Source organism: Pieris brassicae, chromosome 5, assembly GCF_905147105.1.
Source record: "Pieris brassicae chromosome 5, ilPieBrab1.1, whole genome shotgun sequence".
Lineage (NCBI taxonomy): Eukaryota > Metazoa > Arthropoda > Insecta > Lepidoptera > Pieridae > Pieris > Pieris brassicae.
The window spans coordinates 5,142,777-5,161,536 of record NC_059669.1 but is presented as its reverse complement, the minus strand read 5'-3'; the positions used below and the strand labels follow the sequence as shown (position 1 = coordinate 5,161,536).

Here is an 18,760-nt window from a genome sequence, read left to right as displayed (position 1 = left end):
GTAATATTACTTACATGCGCGACAGTAATCATGCGCAGCAGCTATCCTTCACATTTCGTTCAGCTTAATATCGTTATTTAGGTAATCATTAATCAAAGTGGCATATAATGTATTGCGTGCGCGACACATGCGCAGCAATCCTCTCCACGTATCGGCCAGCGCTAGACTTACATGCCGCTGCCTATACCTATGCGATATTTTTTAACTAATGCTGAGATCGAATCCAGCCAATTTTTGCATAACCGAAACAATGCCATGTAAGATTGCGGTCAAAAAGTTGTGATTAGGACATAATATAATGTAGGTATAAAATTATAGAGCCATTATGAAATTACAATCTAGCACTTGTGTTTGTTTATCGATAACGGGATAGGTACAATCGATATGCTAATTTATTTTAAATTGTAATTTGAACATAAAAGTTTTTAATTTTTAAGATAAAATGTTTGTATCGACGTAATCATAGAGAAACTGTATAGATCGGAATGTTTGGGGCCCTGAAAAACCGTCTTTATGTTTTCTAGGGATATCCGGTTCACAATAGGCATCAATTTCTTTTATTAAGTCTTATGCAAATTTTTATTATTTCATTAAATAGTTATTAATTCTATTAAGTATTGACTTTGAAAATTAAACATTTGTTATTTTAAAAACACTAATAAACTGCTGGTAGGTCGTGGTGCTGTCTACATATAATTGTCTATGATGCGCTGCATTTGAATTTGGATTATGTTTTATTTTTCGATGTGCGGTGTCATTTTTATTATAATATATTTTATTTTCTCATACAAGTAAACACAATGTTTTCCAGTATTATTTGCGTTTTAATTAATTGCTATACCCTAGCCTCTAATCCATCCTATCAGAAACAAATACAATATTAAGGTTTTGGTAAAAAACTTACGGCTGTTTCCGAGAAGGATTTTACTCTTTTTTGTGGAACTTCACTATCACTTTAACCTTTTAGTGGTGTGTAAAAAATGTATATTTGTTGTTAGCAAATATTCATTCAGATTTATTTGTACCTAATTTTCATTGGTGTTTCTACTAGGTTTTTAAGCTACTACCACTATTATTACATTTCTTATTAATTCATTTTGGGTTTTTACAAATCACAACTTCTTTATTCGTAAGACTTAAGATAATTACGTGCGCATAAGGGATCGGCACCTGCGCGTGGTCTAATTACATAACCAATTTCGGTAACAGCGGTTCCGTTCGCAGCAATAGCTTAACCCCAAACAGCAATGTCTCTTATAAAAATTGTCAAAAACTATCCATTGTATTATTACTACATACAGTATGTTGTTTGTTGTAAAAATATTATTATGACCAAACGGCTTAAGAGATTTAATTCAAATTTTGAAAATCGTTTAAGATCGTCGAGTTCTTGTGCGTTACCATGGCAACATGATTACATATGAAACAGATTGTAAGATAATCGCTTTCAATAACCCTTTATTTTTCATACTATCAAATAGCCTATATTTTTACTTTTAGACACATATTTATTGTAGGTGAGTAAATTTTAATCTAAACGCTTTTTAGTTGATTCCGATTATGTTGCATTTGTGGATATCATACTAAACGCCAAATTAAAAATATTTATATTTGAAGGTATGTTTAAAAAGATCTCTTGGTACTCAGGTCGAGTGCACGTTACGTTTCGGTCACGTCATTATCCACAAATCGGCTCAAGCTCTTAATAATTTCTCGTTATTCGATTATATGTCAGTGTCATATTTTCTCTCAATGTCAATGTGTTATTTCGCAAACGATATCTAAACGATTAGAATTGTTGTGAAATAGTTAGTTCAGCTAAACAGCTGTTGAGTGTGAATCCAAAATTAATAAATATTAAAATTACTATTGATTTTAGGAAAAAAAATAAGGTTTTTAACATTGTGTTGCCATCCGGTCGTTGTATTTAACATGTTGCGACTTTAGTTTTCAAAATACTATTAATTATATAACAATGGCATCAAAAAAAGTTTTAATCGGTATGTACCTTTTATTATTTATTGCCTTTATATTATTATTATCCTTTTCACGCATAGAATTAACTCTTATCTTGATATATTTATATCCTATAAGATCATTATACATTAAAATGCATATCTCATTTCTCGATATCATAATTTTATTTTCTTTATAGGCGGCTTTTTGTATTGATAAGTCCACTGAGTGATTTTTCATCTTAACAGTAAACGCGGAATAATCTCTTAACAGGAGTGTAAATGGTGCGAGACAGGTTTTAAAATATATGTTGAAGATATTTAAGTCAAGATTAAATTAAGAGTAAAAAACCTATTAAGATATTTTTAGGTAATTTTTTAAGATCAAGTGTCTAAGGAAATATACAAAATATTACCAGTACTAACCTTTAATATTAAAACACAAAATTGACATGCAAAGGAATTAAATCTGATTCTAAATTTAATTGCAGGAGGCGGTACTGGATTTATTGGAAAGCACTTGGGACAAGTATTGACAAACAAAAAATATCCCATTGTAAATGTATCACGAATGCCAAGCACAAATTCAATAACATGGACAGATGTTGAAACTAGTTTACCTGAACAAACAAATGCAGTTGTTAATCTTGCTGGACAACAAACAATGGATTTTACTAGGAGCTGGACGCCAGGGTTAGCAGAACATGCTGGAAATTTTTACAGTTATAGTTTGAAGTTTACTACATATAGGAAACAATACCAAGATTCAGGGCTACTTAATTTATTGCCCACTGTCATAACTCTTACCTATCTTTGTAATTATGTTATATATTATTTTTAGTTCAGTTATATGCGAATGATTTAAGAAAAATCTAAACTCTTTAAATCTTGACTCATTTTATTATAACAAAAATTCTACTAACATTATAATAAAATAATTTGTTTGAATGTTTGAATTACGAGTATGTATTTTTCAGCTTTAAACAAAATGTGAAAAATTCAAGAGTCTTTACCACAAGGGCTTTAGCCACAGCTATCAATAAAAGTTATGATAAGCCTAAAGTATATGTCGTTGTCACCGGGGTAGGTGCTTATGAGCCTTCAGAGAATAAAAAGTATGATGAATTCAGCCCTACAACAGGCAATGATTTCTTTTCTAAACTGTTAGTGGAATGGGAAGAAGCTGCTAAAGTTGACCCACCAGTCAGACTTGTAAGTAATTATAAATACTCAACTATCTTTAAAGTAATTCACAATAATAAGCAAAGTAAAGGTGTTATGAACTATATATGTCTAAATAGTAGTATTATAACAAAGTCAATATAGGTTATATTAATGGTTTTGATGGCATACCTAACCAACCCATCATCAAAGGTAAGTTATTAACACCAATTATAAAAAGACTTTTTAATAAATATTAGTTGTAAACACTTTACCACATAAATGGGCAGTCATAAAAAAGGTGATCCTAACAGACATTGGTAACTATAAATTTAAATTATTTGCATTATGCATAGAGAATAGAATCTCCACAATTATGGAGGACAAGGTTAGTCTTTTCAAGAATTGATCATATATATGTTGTGGATCATATGGTTTGGGTAGTATAAAGAAAAAAGGAGACCATTGTTGGGCATTCATAGATTACACAAATCATTCAAATACATCTTACAAAGCAGTATGTGAAATGCGCTCTATGGATGCTGGGTACCATCAGAGAATATCGAATTAAGATATATACTGTAAAACTGTAAGCCGAGTCAAACTAGAAGAAAGGAGACTCAAAATAACCATATTTATTACACTACTTCAAACCATTATGAAAGAAATTAATTGGTCACACAAAAAATTGATAGTAAATACTTTGTTTAATTCTCAGAATCATCAGTGCAGATAAAGGAAATTATAAACAAACTATTCTGTTAGCCAAGAAATAAGATTGGTGTTTAATACACTAACAAAACTAAAAACATGATAATCCACTTAAAAAATCCTCTCCTAAGTAATGGATACCCCTTAGATGCGTGCAACAATACATCTACTAGGGTAAGAAAATATCTTTAAAAAATTCATGGCATCATGACGAATGCGAACGCTTAACTAGGATGACATGGAACAAATTCAGGGGATACAAAGTAGTACCAATGGTAGAGATACCAATATAATTATAGAACCAGGTCTTTGTCTTAACATATGTATATTGCCATGTCTTTCTTAGGCAGATCCTGTACCTGCAAGGGTGTGGCTGGTAACATGAGCCATCATTTACGGCTAGACTTTGCTGTTGCAAAACTCGGCAATATTTTTAGTATGGCCGATGATTATTTAGCGTCCCAGCCGTATGGCCGAAACGATCGCTTTGCAATCGAAAATACTGCAATATTTTTTTAGCCATATTATTACTGTCTCGCATTACGGCCTAAGTGCGTCCCTTTTTCATGCTCAACATCGTTAGCAGTCTCGAGTTATAGCTAATCTTGTAACAAGGTATAGCTATTCTCCTGTTGCGGATCAGGTCTCAGGTCTAATCTTGTGAATAATTTAAATTTTTTTTTACTTTGCTTTTAAACAAAATAAGTAATAGGTACTAGCCAAGCGATGTATGTATTAGTTCCTTACATATGAAATTGGCGCATTTCGTACTGGCCACTTTAATCCCGATGTTCTCCTCTTTGGTAAGGAATTCCAAATTCAAATTTGTACAGCTATTTACTCATGTATAAGTGCTTCGATGACCGTCATTTATTTATTTTTTCTGTTTGCGTCACTCATTTTACAAAATGGAAAACTTAAAGTATAGCATTATTTACGAGTACGAGTTCCGCCGTGGCTGCGGAAACGACTCGAAGGGTGAATGATGCGTATGGCGGTCATGTTGCAAAAGAAAACACAGTTCGTTTTTGGTTACAACGTTTTCGTTCTGGAAATTTAGACCTGCAGAACAAGCCCCGTGGACGGCCTGAGACCCAAGTTGATAATGAAGTATTGAAGGCTATTGTGGAAGCGGATCCATCGCAAACCACGTTCGAGTTAGCTGCAGGCTGCGGTGTTAGTGATAAAACTGTTTTAATTCAATTGAAGCAAATTGGGAAGATTAAAAAGCTTGAAAGGTGGGGTACCTCACGAATTGACTAAAGCCAACCGGCAAACGCGCGTCGACTGCTGCGTTACATTACTGAACTATGTTAAACCGAATCATTACCTGTGATGAAAAATGGATTCTTTACGATAATCGGAAGCGCTCAGCGCAATTGTTGAATCCCGGCCAGCCAGCCAAATCCTGCCCCAAGCGAAAATTACTTGTGTTAGTTACTTGTAAGCGTTTGGTGGACTAGTGCCGGTATTGTTCATTGCAGTTTTCTCAAATCTAGCCAGACTGTTACGGCTGATGTCTATTGTCAGCAATTGCAAACCATGATAGAAAAGCTAGTGGCTCAACAACCTAGGCTGGTCAATCGCTCCACGCCACTGCTACTTCACGACTACGCTAGACCACACACTGCACAACAGACGGCTACCAAATTTCGGAGCTTCAATTGGAATGTCTAAAATATCCTCCGTACTCCCCGGACCTTGCTCCAACAGATTACCATTTTTTTCGTAATTTGGACAACTTCTTGCAAGGGAAAAAAATTATCTCTGATGGGGCAGTCCAAATCGCCTTCACAGATTTTATTGATTCCCGTCCGACTGGCTTTTTTAATAAAGGGATCAATGAACTACCTATGAGATGGCAAAAGTGCATAGAAAACAATGGTTCATACTTTGATTAATTAAATATATTATATTTAAAAATATTCGACTTTTCTTACCTCCCATACAAAACGCCAATTTCATATGTAAGGACCTAATATTTAGACCGACTAAAGACAAAATAATAACCTTCTAATGATGTTGCAAAATATTGCCGAGATATAATTTTTTCAGCCATATGCTGCATTAAAGTGTTTTGTATTTTCGGGATATAGTCGGTAATGGTGTAGGCACATATTTCATTAAAAGTGTAGACCGTGTATATTATATATTTATGGTATTCAATCGTGGATATATCATTCAAGCAGAAACAAATATTAACAACTTGTCAACAAAGAAGGAAATGCAGTGTACTAAATTTTAAACTAAAGGACAAAACAAGACATTGTAAAAAACTTAGAGAAAATGGCCAACAATGGTATGGCAATGGCAACACATTTCCAATGACAGATAGAAAATAAAAGGAAAGGCTCACCAGGGAAAAAGAAGAGGTCGTCCTCTTGCACGGTGGGGTGACGAATTTAAAGCAGTTGGTAAGGAAGATTGGCAGAAAAATGCTCAAGATAGAGTTAGATGGAGCCGCTTGCAAGAGACTTTTACTCTTTAAGAGGTCTATGTTAAAAGTATAGCTAGTTTTGTATAAAAGTAGGTATGTGTGTACCTTTTGTAAATATGTAGTATTGTTTCAAGGGGTAACTAAGTAATTACTATTATGTCATTTTGTAGTTCTCTCAACATGATGACAACTCTATATAAAAAATAAATATGTTATGTTTAACGTATTAGACATATAACTCGTGAAACATTTTATTGTAATCTAAATAATAAGGTAATAAGTTATTATTTGTAAAAATGTACATACTCAATTGATTCATCTAATGATAGACCCGAGATAAGGTGTCTCCAACATATTGTATATATTTAATGAAAGAAAAAAAAGATTTTTTAATATAATATTTGTATACTTCAGGTTATAATCAGGTCAGGGGTTGTCCTCGGACGAGACGGTGGAATGATAAAAAATATGATCCTACCATTTTTCTTTGGTCTTGGTGGTCCACTCGGTTCAGGAAAACAATATCTACCCTGGATACATATCGAAGACTTGAGTCGGCTCATAACATTTGCTATAGAAAATGAAAATGTCAAGGGAATATTAAATGGAGTAGCGCCACATGTGGTGACAAATGGAGAATTTACGAAGGTATATATCAACTGTAGTGTGTAATCTTAAGTTAAAACATAAAAAATACTTAGATAAAAGTTCTTTATAACGAAATTAGATTTTTCTAGCTAAAATGTGTAAAGTGATATATTTTAACGGCAATTTAAGATAAAATTTAATTTAAGAAAATTGGAGGCGTAACTTATGACCATATCAAGCTGTCGATCATGTGTGTGTGTTATTCGAATCGACTATTATAGTCCTCAATTTGGTTCCTGAAGTTCAAAATCTCGAAACACACTAGGCTCTGCATTATGTTTTCATAAAAATAATGTTTGAACAATTTCAGGCATTTGCGAGAGCGTTATCGAGGCCAGCATTTTTTCCGGTTCCGGAATTTTTACTGAATTTTCTTTTACATGAAGAAAGGGCAATGTTGATGACAAAAGGCCAACATGTTACACCGAAAAGAGTTTTAGAATATGGTTTCCAATACAAATACGATAATATTGAGGCGGCTTGCAAGGAGTGCGCACATCTGTTTCCGAAGAAATAGTTTTAGTCGTAAGACAGGTTTTTGTTTTTAACATTTATTAGCGTTCATTAAATGATTTAAGGCTTAACTCTTGTTTGGATTTAATATAAGTCTCGAACTCTCTGGGAATTAAACACTGTAGCATAGTAACTAAATGCGTTGTGATAAAAGAAATTCTCGAAATAATATATTTATTTTATTGAAAACAAATTATGTACCTATTTAACATTTTAAGGGATTTTCATTATAATTAAAAAAGGTAAGGCACCATATATAAAACGATGAAATAATATAATTTTATATGTATAAATTAGATATTAATTTTGTAGGAAACCCCCAATCAAAGGTATACAAAAATAACAATTATACAAAGTGAATACTATCGCTATACGCAAAGGAAACATAAATCATGTATGAATAGATTTAAATACACATTTTGCTATTATCTATATATTATTCTAAGTTTTTACATATTCAATATCCTTTATAGATAAACGCGTTTGATTTGTTGCTCTCTTCCTGTGTTAAACTTTGCTGAACTCGTGGACAAGTCTAGAAATATATTCTCTTAAAAGGTCCTGTCTCATTTTGCCCACGTCTAGTACCTCCTCGTGGTTGGCTTCGGCCTCTACGTCGTAATTCGTGATACATTCGTTGGTTATTAATGAGAGACCGAATACTTTCATATCGCAGTGGCGCGCTGTGATTACCTGTAAAATTAATTTGTTGTCATAAAATTAATATTTCCAATCAACAATTCCTACAATTTTGCACTTAATAATGCATATTTGAAAGAAGTGTAAACGTTTGGAATTAGTAGAAATAATATAAACCATACGACCGCTTCACTACTAACTTTGTGGCGCAGCTAGCTTAAATGGAGAAAAGAAAAACGTATAGATAATTCATGACTCCTACTTTTTCATGATCCTTATACTTAGTCATGGTCAACAACAGTCTACGCGTGGAAACAATCACAATTTGTAAACAAAAGATGGAATTTCTTTGTATTGTATTTCTGCATATTGTCGGATACTAAAGCGACACACAGCTGCCCAGTTTTGACTAATTTTAGCAACTTAAAAAGTACTTTATTACTCAATTGTTGTCGTTATTGAGAGTGGATGTAATTCTATGTAGAGTGTATCATTGTATGGATGAAAATCTAAACCAACCAAAGCCAATTGATTTCGACGCTTTAGGAAGTTCGTCGTTAAATCTACGGACGTTACACTGTATATATATTGTAATTAACATGTACAGTGTTGTTGTTTAAATGATTATTCCGTTTTAGTTTTTTTAATATATTGTGTATAATTTGTTATAAGTGATGCTGTGGGAATACTATAGATCAAATAAATTAATGACCTAAAAACTAGTGCCGAAGCATTAACGCGTCTTATCGTAAATATAAGCTTAAGGCTTGAGGCTTTGTAATCGTCGTGTTTTTTTACGTACCTCATGTACAGTAGACATGCCGACAGCGTCCACTCCAACCATTTTTAACATTCGTAATTCCGCCACTGTTTCAAAGTTGGGACCACCCAGACACGTGTAAATGCCTTCCCTTATGATGTTGTCCAGTTTCAGTTCCTTGGCTACCTGCAAATTAGAATTATAATTTTATATACTTAAGGTTACCTACACGGAAGAACAGATGCTTGATATATTCTATCTATGCCTGGGTAATAATAGTACTAGGTACTGCGCCCTATAACTAAGAAAAATCTGACGTATCTTATCTCAACCATTATCTTTAAAATATGATAGCCACTTCCTAATAAAATGGCAACACACCCGAAAAGGGTGTTGTAGTACTTGTTTCTTATTTATTACTAGACTGTCTGCTTCTCTGCTATAAAACAACATCCGAAAATCGAAACAAAATATGATAACACAAAAATGATTTACTACTAAATTGTAATATATTAGCAAAAATATATATATGTTATGTGTATGTTAAATATTATGTACTTCATTTGTATTTACCTTTTTAGCAATTTTTCTGTATTCGTAGTTATACGCTTTGTTCATCGGTGGGAAGCGGGGACCAAATCTCTCATCATTGGGACCTTGTAGCGGATTGTTACCCGCAAATCCCATCAAATTAATATGGTCGGTAACAATCATAAGATCACCAATTTTGTATGAAGGGTTTAGGCCTCCCGCAGCATTAGTCGCCATTAAAGTTTTAACTCCTAGTAATTTCATAACTCGTATGGGCAGACAACACTGAAACAGATATTGAATTTTATACGTATATCTATTAAAATTTGGTTGATAACTCTCTTTAATCGGCAGCTCATGTCTGAGCGTCATGGACAGCATAGAAGCATCTAGAAAGGACTATCTGTTTCCACCGGTTTCTATACAGCGCCTCTGTTAGGACAGTGTGAAGTTTTGAGGACGATGACTCTTTCACTTGATCGGTCTACCTGGTTACCGAACGGCCACGTGATCTTTTGCCGTCGGTGTTACCAACGACGATCAGTTTCTCCAAGTTTTCATCGCCTCTGCGCATTGTATGGCCGAAATAAGATGCAATTCGCTGTAGGCATATGGTAGACAGGCGACTTGATAACTAATTCAAGACATACATAGTATCCTCAGGTAAATCATAACCTGTTTCGTCGCAATACGAAAATCACCGATTAAAGTATGTTTTGGTATATGAACTCTAGGAAATGCAATCCCGACTCGAGATCGTGAATTCGAGATCCCGCGGATTAGAAATATCAATCCAGGGGGAAGAAAATTTCGGGATCTCGTATAGTTTAAAAAAAATTTCACGTGACTGAATACGATGAAAACTGCATGTTTGCGATAGTGAGGTTAATTAAAATAAAATATTATTTGAAAGAAAACAAAAGCCTTTATCCTTTAATATTACGAACTAGACAACTAACAATTTTAATTACATGAACATAATCAAAACAAAAGTAGGTATAGCTCAAGGAGATTAAAATTGGTGATTTTGAAAGTAACTTCCAAAAAACAGTCTCTTCTAAAGTGTCTCAAGAGTGCTATCTGCTAACCGGCATCTAAGCAATGTACCCTATGTAATGTGCAATGTCGCGTGAAGCGTCCCGAGCTGATGTGTGTAGAATCGCTGAACATTGCAGCCCAATCCCGTCAATCTCGAAAGGGATCTCGTCATATTATGCTTCGGGATTGATCCCGAAAAATTACACGGGATTGCATTCCCTAATGAACTCTCAACTCATTCCCAGTAGAAATTATTGGGATAACTTAAAGAGAAAAACTTGGCGTATTATCTGGTTAAAGATTAGATTAGCAAATCCAGAATATACATTATTCTGATAAAATACAATGGAAAAGTCGTGGCATGTCAAGATTTGATAACAGTACATAAAAAGTCTTAAAACTATCGAACCGAGTACCTACTCTGTTCGCATTTAGCTAAATCTTATTATCTAAATGCGACATATGGTTCAAAGAGATAACCCCGTCGCTGGGGGTCGAGACACAATACGCCCTTGCATCATCCTATATTATCTATACATAGAGCTTATCAATCAGATGAATATATTGGAGTAAATTCAAGTTTATTTATCACTGCTGTACGTTACTATAAAACAACATTTGATTATTAAAATTTGATGATACCTACGTTCAAGCTAATGTTCTCTCTTCTGCTCTTACAAACATTGTTTCTCAACTATTTAAAATAATATTAATCTATGAGGCTAATTTTTCTATACTCTAATAACGTATTTAAATTACTAGTATTTGTTAATTCAGTGGTAAATTAATCAAAAATATTTTAAGTTTATTCAGTAGCCCCAAAAATATTTGCATATATTAAAAGTATTATCTTTTGTTGCCCTGCCCTATGCTCGGAGCCGTCATGTATCATCCAGAAACTTCTGAATTAATTTTACTGTAAAATGTGTGCCTTGCCAATATAATATAAATTATACGGGTTTTAGATTAATTACATGTAAGCGTTTCACAAGTAGACCTTACCTTCCATAAAGGATATCCTTCATAATAATGGAATCGTCCCTGCATAGCTACGACGGGGACCTCTCCAAGGCGACCAAATACAAGTTGACCGTGGTGGCCTTCTACTGTGCTTGTGGGGAAATTTGGTATTTCCTCGTATGGAATCCGTTCAGCGTCTGTAATAGTATCTGCTAACGATCCTGAAAAAAGAATATTTATGTAAGATAAACGAGTCTTTTTCAGTCGGATAGGTTCGGTTAGTAGGGAGATCCAGGAGATAACTTAACAAATTTTTGTAACAATAAGTATATCTTTGACTAACACCCTTGGGATGATCTATTCGTAATAGTAGACGTAATAGAATAAAAATGATAGATTATTTTATGACGTATTAGGAATTAAATTGACGTACACACAAGCTTTGGTGAAATAGAATTCAGAAGACTGTAATTAGTAAATACTTGGCTATAAATAAATCTCAATTTTCCAGTCAAATATTATGACAATGCAGTTTTTATTCGATGTTATGCACTTGCTTCCACGGAGAAGGAAAAAGCATCTTAGTTAACTAAATTAAAAAAATATTGGAATTATTTTTTTCTAATCTATCATAGAATAATGGAAGTAATTAATAGGTACCATCTTTCCAATACGAACCCATGCCAGAGCCGCAAATTATTCCAATAATTGGTCTTATATTTGTTTTCGTCAAGAGGAAATTTGCAATCTCCTCGAGCATTTCGTATGAGTACCTGTTGACAAATAAAAAATATAATAATTCGATTTATAAAAATAACCAATATTGAAATATAACAAAACAATGAATCAGCTGAGTTTGATTGATTTGGTTACAAGTGCAAAGTGACTAAAGAATTTACTATTTAAAAACCCATTTTCCTGCTAAATATTCTTCGCTATTGTAAATATCGCCAGAAAAGATCATAGGAGAATCAAATGATTACAATATTCAACAACAAAGTATTAAAAGTATTTTTTTTTATTTGCACCAATAGTTTTTTCTTACGCACGCATACGCATGACACTATAGGAAAACCGGCATGGATAAGATCCACAAATCTACGAAATTTATCATTAATCACTGATAATAAATAACTTCAGAGGAAAAGGACTCTGAAGAAGAATCAAACATAGAATTTCATTTTTAAAGTCTGTAAAAAATTAGCCATGTGAATGTGCATGAGCATCTTTCATGTCATGAAAGGTCTCTTTTTTATGTGATATTTATCAGTGACATTCTGGAAAACCTTATCAAGGTTAAAAACGGTCAAAATAATTCGTCATATCAGTTCAGATTTATAAAATGCTGATAAACACGAGAGCTGTTATCTATGTATAAATGTAACCGATTATTTTTATTCTAAGACCTAATTCAAGCTAGATTTGTGATGTGATATTTTATCTTCCATCCGAATAAGTTAATTTCTTGTCTGTTTTATAATTCGTATTTTACTATAATAAAAACAGCGCTGTGCTTGTGTGCAACAAGACGTGCTTAACGAATTAGTTTGTGCAATTAAAGCATTGGCCTAGAAATTAACACCCCCAAAACTAAAATTACTAACAACAAATAACGACCAGTTTTCGTCAGTGCCACGTATCTTGAATATGCCCGGAACTATACTCGTATATAGTTACCTAGGAAAGCAAATAGTTTTTAGTCATAACCGACATGTGGATAAAACAAACATACAAGTAAACCTAACATGGAACAAATTTTGGGCATAAAAAGAAGTTTGAATAAACATTAATGGACATATGCATACTTCCATGCCTGTCAAAGGGATGCCAAAAGTGTTTTTTTTAATAAGAAAGAAAATTAGAGTATGCCTAAGGGCTATGGAGCGTTCGATTCTTTGATTGAAACTTAAAGACAAATTTAAAAACGGTGTGATACGCGAAGCCATACAAACATAAAAGACGTAACCTTAGTGTAGTTTTCATCTTTAATCTATATAATATAATTTACTGACAGAATTTATGATATTACTAAAAAAGACACGAATACTTGATTCAAGTTTAAAGCCTATGAATATCACCTACTGTATTTGTATTTACATCTACATATTAAATATCTTTTACGCCGTTTTATTTTTTAGTGTAGAAACGTGTATCTGGTTCATCGTTACCTTACATGTTATATTATAAAGATTGTGTCGCAAGGCATCATCATCAAGTCATCTACTTGGATTATTAATACGAAAACAATTTATAAACCAGGCATAGACATAGGCCCAATCTAGAAAGATCACTCAGAATCATTAAAGCCTAAGGCGCGTACAGAGATCTGTTTATTTTACCACCTCATTTCAAAGAATTACGTAAAACATACGACTTAATTGCTTCAATCAATTTCTTTACTAGGTCGCGTTCGTTTGTTTTTTTTTTTGATATTTAACGATAACAAAATATTCATCAGGTACCTATAAATATCGTATTCTATAGTAAAGTATTTAATACAATGAATGATTAATCGTTTATTAATAAAATATCTCGTTTTTGTATAATTTAAATTAATGTAGTCAAAGGTAGGAAACTTCGAGATCGTTTATTTATAACTGTTACAACAGTTTATTAACTAACAACTTTTTTATTTAAACGGGATATAAAATGTTACATTTGACTTGTCATGAAATGAGTTAATAGACCTGGAAATTCCTTATACGATTTTTCTGTCCAAATATTAATTTTATAACATATAAAATTCCTTTAAGACATATTTGGCTTACTGAAAGTGTTAATTAAATAATTCCTATTATTTCTATCAGTTCTGTCGGCCATGTACGACAAAGTATATTTGCATTTTTTGTCTATATACCAAATAATTGAATACTTTTAATATTTGTTAGGTGCCGCAGTACATGATTAGATAACGTTCAAACGTTTTGTTGTTGTAATCTTTCTTCTTAAACCACGTGGAACCGTAACATATAGTACAGGTATGGAGAATCTTACGAAGAGAAACTGTCAAATTTTCAAATGGAACATTGTCATGAACAGAACGCTCTGTTTGCTCCGGTTATTTGTAACATGGAAGGAGCTTTTTGTTGTTTTTTCACATAATAACTACAGCATTTTACTTAATTTAAAATGCATTAGTTATCCTATTATTATGCAAGTCACACTCCTTTACGTTGTAGGCATTATATTTGAAATCGTAATTATATTAAGTAAACTTAAAGTGACTGTAACATAAAAGTAATTACCTGATAACATACGTATAAGTATATACGTAAGAGTACCTTTTACAGCATAGAACTGGTTTTCAAGGATGTAAACAATAAGAACGTGTTTTTTTTTATAAACAAGAAAAGTTCATGTCATCAAGAAATGCCAATGGCCTACAGAGTGATCCTGCGTTGTAGGTGTTGCCTTGGAAGGTTGGTAACTTTCAAAAGATTAGAATGATGAAATTTTATATAAAATCATCACTATTTCATTAAAAAAAGTCGAGAAACCTATTTTTTCTGCTGGGCATCAATTAAAATAACCCCGCGACGGGGCTCCGACAGGCACTCTGATCCGAGAGGTGCAAAGTCCGCTTAAAAAAATTCTGCCGTAGGCCAAACCCATTTAAAAAAACATATTATGCGTTAATTTCCACACTAAAACGTTTTCTCTTTCTTAATTTTTATTACATTTTAATTGTTTAAAATTATTCTCATTATATAATAACCTAATAAGTTACGTATATTTCTATGTTTTTTTCGTAATTATGTGACCTATTAAATGACACCATTAAATTTTACCAAAGTCTGTCGAAAAATGGCAGACAACAGTATGCACGGGATTCCTCATCACGAATAGTGATGAGATATCCCGTGCATACTACATAAACGGTCATGTCGTTTCAATCAATTATTTTTCAAAAACTTTGACGGCTTTATGGCTCTGTGATGAATTTAACAATTTATAATCTAATATTTTTAATTTTTCTCTGTATTTCAAGAATGTGTATATACCGATTTAAAGGCAGTATATTCGTCATTAAGGAAATAAGTATATATATATTATTGATAAGAATACAAAGATGCCATTCAATCTTGTATCCAATTAACCCTTATTTATTTGCTCACTACGATCATGAACTACTGTTTTATTACAAGTACGCAAGAGTAGAATTGATCATTTGTACCGACATAGTAAAATTAAAATTTATAACAAATTTTATGTTTAGTGATAACATATGAACTAACATATGATAGGGTGTTAGAAATGAGTTAAGTGGCGGGCATCAGCTTTAATATTTAAACTAATTTTATAAATTACAATAGTAATTATCATTTCACAGTTAAAGATTAATTAGACGATAGAAAATCTTGATATAGATCCAATATTAACATAATTATTGTAATATTAAATAATATTGCGTAATTGTATCACTAATAAAAAATCTAATATTCACAAAGCCAACTTACATTTTATGACCATTTCCATTGCTTTCCACCTCAACTTCGGGTAATGTTTCCTTCGCCGGTTTCACTTTCGTTCCATTCATATTTTGGACCGACATCACTTCACAATTTATCAATCAAATTATTTAAGACCTGTCCACAGTCTTCGATAACATACAATATAATGCGATCGGCACGTCTCTCCCACTTTTATATAGTGCGCGAACATTCAATTTGTTCTTGTAAGCTTTATGTTTTGAGACCTTACTTCAATTAAATTATTTTTCAATTTTCTTGTTTATACGTTAAATACCTGGTTTGTGGAAGTTTTATTTCAAACTCACGCGGCATCTGGTCCAGCCAAGTTACAGTAAAAATAATTATATTTACTTTATATAAAAAGAAATAGGATGGTGTAATAAGATATATTTAAAATATAATGTACTATTTATAAGGAATTCCTTATAAATAGTACGTGTATGTTATTGATACCGTCAATAGTTATTTAAGGAAATAGAGTGATTCTATTTTTTTTATTGCGTTATTATCGACTACTAAGTACTTCAATCGCGTATAAATGAGTCAGAAATATTTTGTATTTATATTATAAAATTTGTCTAAAGCGTCGGATTTGGTTACCATAAGAAAATATGTTAACAGTATGCTATAAAAATACGTATCAAACGCTTAGTTTAACATACATTATTAAAAATCTAATTAGGGAGTAAACTTAAGTGAAAAAAATACTTCAATGATTTTTATTTACTTGTTTATAAATTAGATCGAGAATGTAGATAACATTTTATATACGTATCTTGATAGGTAATTATAAAACTTAAAAAACAGTACATTTTTAGACAATCAACCGGTATTGGAGATTATAAATTGTTTTAGTAAATTAATAAGGCAGGTATGAATATGGATATAACTATCAAAACATGATTACTGAAATGAAAAAGATGTCATCATTTTTATAACAATAATAACTTCATTATTTACCTCTTAATTATTTTTATATATTTGTTTGGGTATCAGCTAACAATAACATTATTTTTGACATCATTATTTTGTCGTGGTACGTTAATTCATTTGCTAAAGGGCCCATACACAATGAGGGGCGAAATTACTTTCGTAGATTAAAGACACTTAATAAAAGTGAAAAGAAACTTATCGAACATCGTTTATATATAAGAATATATACCTTCAAGGTGCCTAAGAATTGGCCTGTTTCCCGCCTAATCGATTACAAAAAACGATTGTAACAAGTTAAGGTCATTTAAAACAAAAACTCACGAACGTATACCTAACATCCATCCAGACCAGTTTGTTTTTTCTTCAAGTTGTTCTTGACTCAGCCAGTAATATTCGGTAATTAAAATAAGTGGAAACTGTGGCACTAATTATTGCTATTACCGACTTTTTAACGACTAGTTTGTGGATCTAAATAATCATATTCGGTTTTATCAAGACTTGTAGAAAATGTTTTATAATTAATTTAATGGAATTAATGATAAGTTAATAAGGTATTTAAGGCTGAAAAGAAATGAATTAGAGAAATTTGTGGAGCAAAATGTATTCATAGTTGCGTACCTTTATTTAAGAAGCTCAAAATTGTATTTCTTCCCTGTATTTATTTTTTGAAATGTCCTTATTCGTGCACAGAAACATCAATGTTTTTAAGTCGAATGTAGAAGTCGATCTTGAACTGTTTAGAAAAAATACCTTTCGTATGGCTACTAAGGTTTGCAATAATTTACCAAAAGAATTAAAAGATCTTTCCACTAGTGTCTTTAAAAATCGACTTATTGTATTACTTATGGAAAAAATGTATTACTCAATAAATAATTATTTGCGTGAAACACTGTAGTTATATAAGTTTAATAACATTTGATATGATATGTACGATACAAATAATATAAGAATTTACCAATTATTTTAAATTACAAATACTGTAAAATGTAAAACTCCTTCAAAGACAAATTTGCGCACCATTGTATGGCAGAATATGCGAAATTACTATTGTACCACCTTTTTGTACCATATTCTTGCAGCTTTATTTTCAATTACATATACAATAATGGCGTGTGCGGCAAAAAACTGATACATGAACTAATCTAGAAATTTCGACTTTTTTAATACCCCAAAATTGTTGTGTATAATAAAACACGTTTTTTGTTCCAAGCAGTTACATAAAGCAATAAAACTTGTGAGGTATATTGCTAAAATATAAGTGTTATTGTATTCTTCAATGCAGCTTTCTGTGCGAAGCTGTGAATCGATAAAAATAAGGTTCATTTTTTGCACAAACTTTTTATTATTCAGTGATACCAGTTTGGTCTTGGATTCCCTGATAGAGATTGCTTGAAAGATAAGCATCATATTATGCTTAATAGTGAATGTTTGTTTGCAATAGAATATAGATAAATATATTTTTCCTTGATTTTTTTAGTAGATTACAGACGCAAACTTGTCAACACGAATAATGCTTGACTCACTATAAATATTATATTTTTTTACCTACAGTCTTTGATTTGCGTATCAAGATATAGCTTGAACTTTGTCTACTTCAAAGGGCAAACTGCTGTCTTATGATATTTTCTTTATACCTTTGAAAATTCAGAGAAATACATTACATCAGCAGATGTCTTAAAAACTTAAGAATGGTTTGGTAGTTTTCAAGCTTGAGGTTGGATGCATTTGATTTCGTCAAATCGACGATTTGGGTTGTCTTTTGGTCATAGTTTGTTCGAAATAATATTTAGTTTTTGTATTAATTAAGAATGATTATAAAGACTTAAAAAATTGACGTTTTGTTTACGAGGTCATCTTGCCTGGAGAACCTCATTCATTCGGTCAGTCGTCTTGCCTAAAGTCACATCAAATAGCTCATAAGGTTTATAGATGGCACGTATGTAGCAAACTAACGTATCTATAATTAATACGACAATAAACTTTTACGTTAAATTTTTATAAT

The 18,760-nt window shown here is 32.1% G+C and overlaps 2 protein-coding genes across 5 annotated transcripts; one reads left to right on the top strand and one right to left on the bottom strand.

Annotated features, from left to right (window-relative positions):
* The first annotated feature begins 1,779 nt into the window (after positions 1 to 1,779).
* On the top strand, positions 1,780 to 7,496 carry LOC123709443 (epimerase family protein SDR39U1). 3 transcript variants are annotated; one of them, XM_045660808.1, is made up of 6 exons: positions 1,781 to 2,000; positions 2,156 to 2,240; positions 2,447 to 2,648; positions 2,933 to 3,167; positions 6,679 to 6,912; positions 7,223 to 7,496. In XM_045660808.1, exons 3-6 carry the CDS (start codon positions 2,527 to 2,529, stop codon positions 7,427 to 7,429), a joined length of 798 nt encoding a protein of 265 aa, XP_045516764.1. In that variant the 5' UTR covers positions 1,781 to 2,000; positions 2,156 to 2,240; positions 2,447 to 2,526; the 3' UTR covers positions 7,430 to 7,496. The 3 variants fall into 3 exon arrangements, with proteins under 3 accessions (XP_045516762.1, XP_045516764.1, XP_045516763.1); XM_045660806.1 differs by lacking the exon at positions 2,156 to 2,240 and having other exon boundaries at positions 1,780 to 2,000; XM_045660807.1 differs by lacking the exon at positions 1,781 to 2,000 and having other exon boundaries at positions 2,234 to 2,325.
* A 121-nt stretch (positions 7,497 to 7,617) lies between these two features.
* Positions 7,618 to 15,978, bottom strand: LOC123709442 (purine nucleoside phosphorylase). Of its 2 annotated transcripts, none has more exons than XM_045660804.1 (6): positions 15,811 to 15,978; positions 12,014 to 12,126; positions 11,396 to 11,574; positions 9,398 to 9,640; positions 8,867 to 9,010; positions 7,618 to 8,118 (listed from the first exon to the last, which is right to left on the bottom strand). In XM_045660804.1, exons 1-6 carry the CDS (start codon positions 15,903 to 15,905, stop codon positions 7,933 to 7,935), a joined length of 960 nt encoding a protein of 319 aa, XP_045516760.1. In that variant the 5' UTR covers positions 15,906 to 15,978; the 3' UTR covers positions 7,618 to 7,932. The 2 variants fall into 2 exon arrangements, with proteins under 2 accessions (XP_045516760.1, XP_045516761.1); XM_045660805.1 differs by having other exon boundaries at positions 12,032 to 12,126.
* Between the last annotated feature and the right edge of the window lie 2,782 nt (positions 15,979 to 18,760).

Excerpts from the sequence above, each read along its gene's own strand:
- LOC123709442 (XM_045660804.1), bottom strand. The coding sequence starts at position 15,905 with ATGTCGGTCCAAAATATGAATGGAACGAAAGTGAAACCGGCGAAGGAA. Across the intron at positions 12,127-15,810 it reads AATGGAAATGGTCATAAAAT|GTACTCATACGAAATGCTCG; the intron begins GTAAGTTGGCTT and ends ATTTGTCAACAG. Across the intron at positions 8,119-8,866 it reads GCATGTCTACTGTACATGAG|GTAATCACAGCGCGCCACTG; the intron begins GTACGTAAAAAA and ends TTAATTTTACAG.
- LOC123709443 (XM_045660806.1), top strand. The coding sequence starts at position 1,976 with ATGGCATCAAAAAAAGTTTTAATCG. Across the intron at positions 2,001-2,446 it reads ATCAAAAAAAGTTTTAATCG|GAGGCGGTACTGGATTTATT; the intron begins GTATGTACCTTT and ends ATTTAATTGCAG. Across the intron at positions 2,649-2,932 it reads ACTAGGAGCTGGACGCCAGG|CTTTAAACAAAATGTGAAAA; the intron begins GTTAGCAGAACA and ends TGTATTTTTCAG.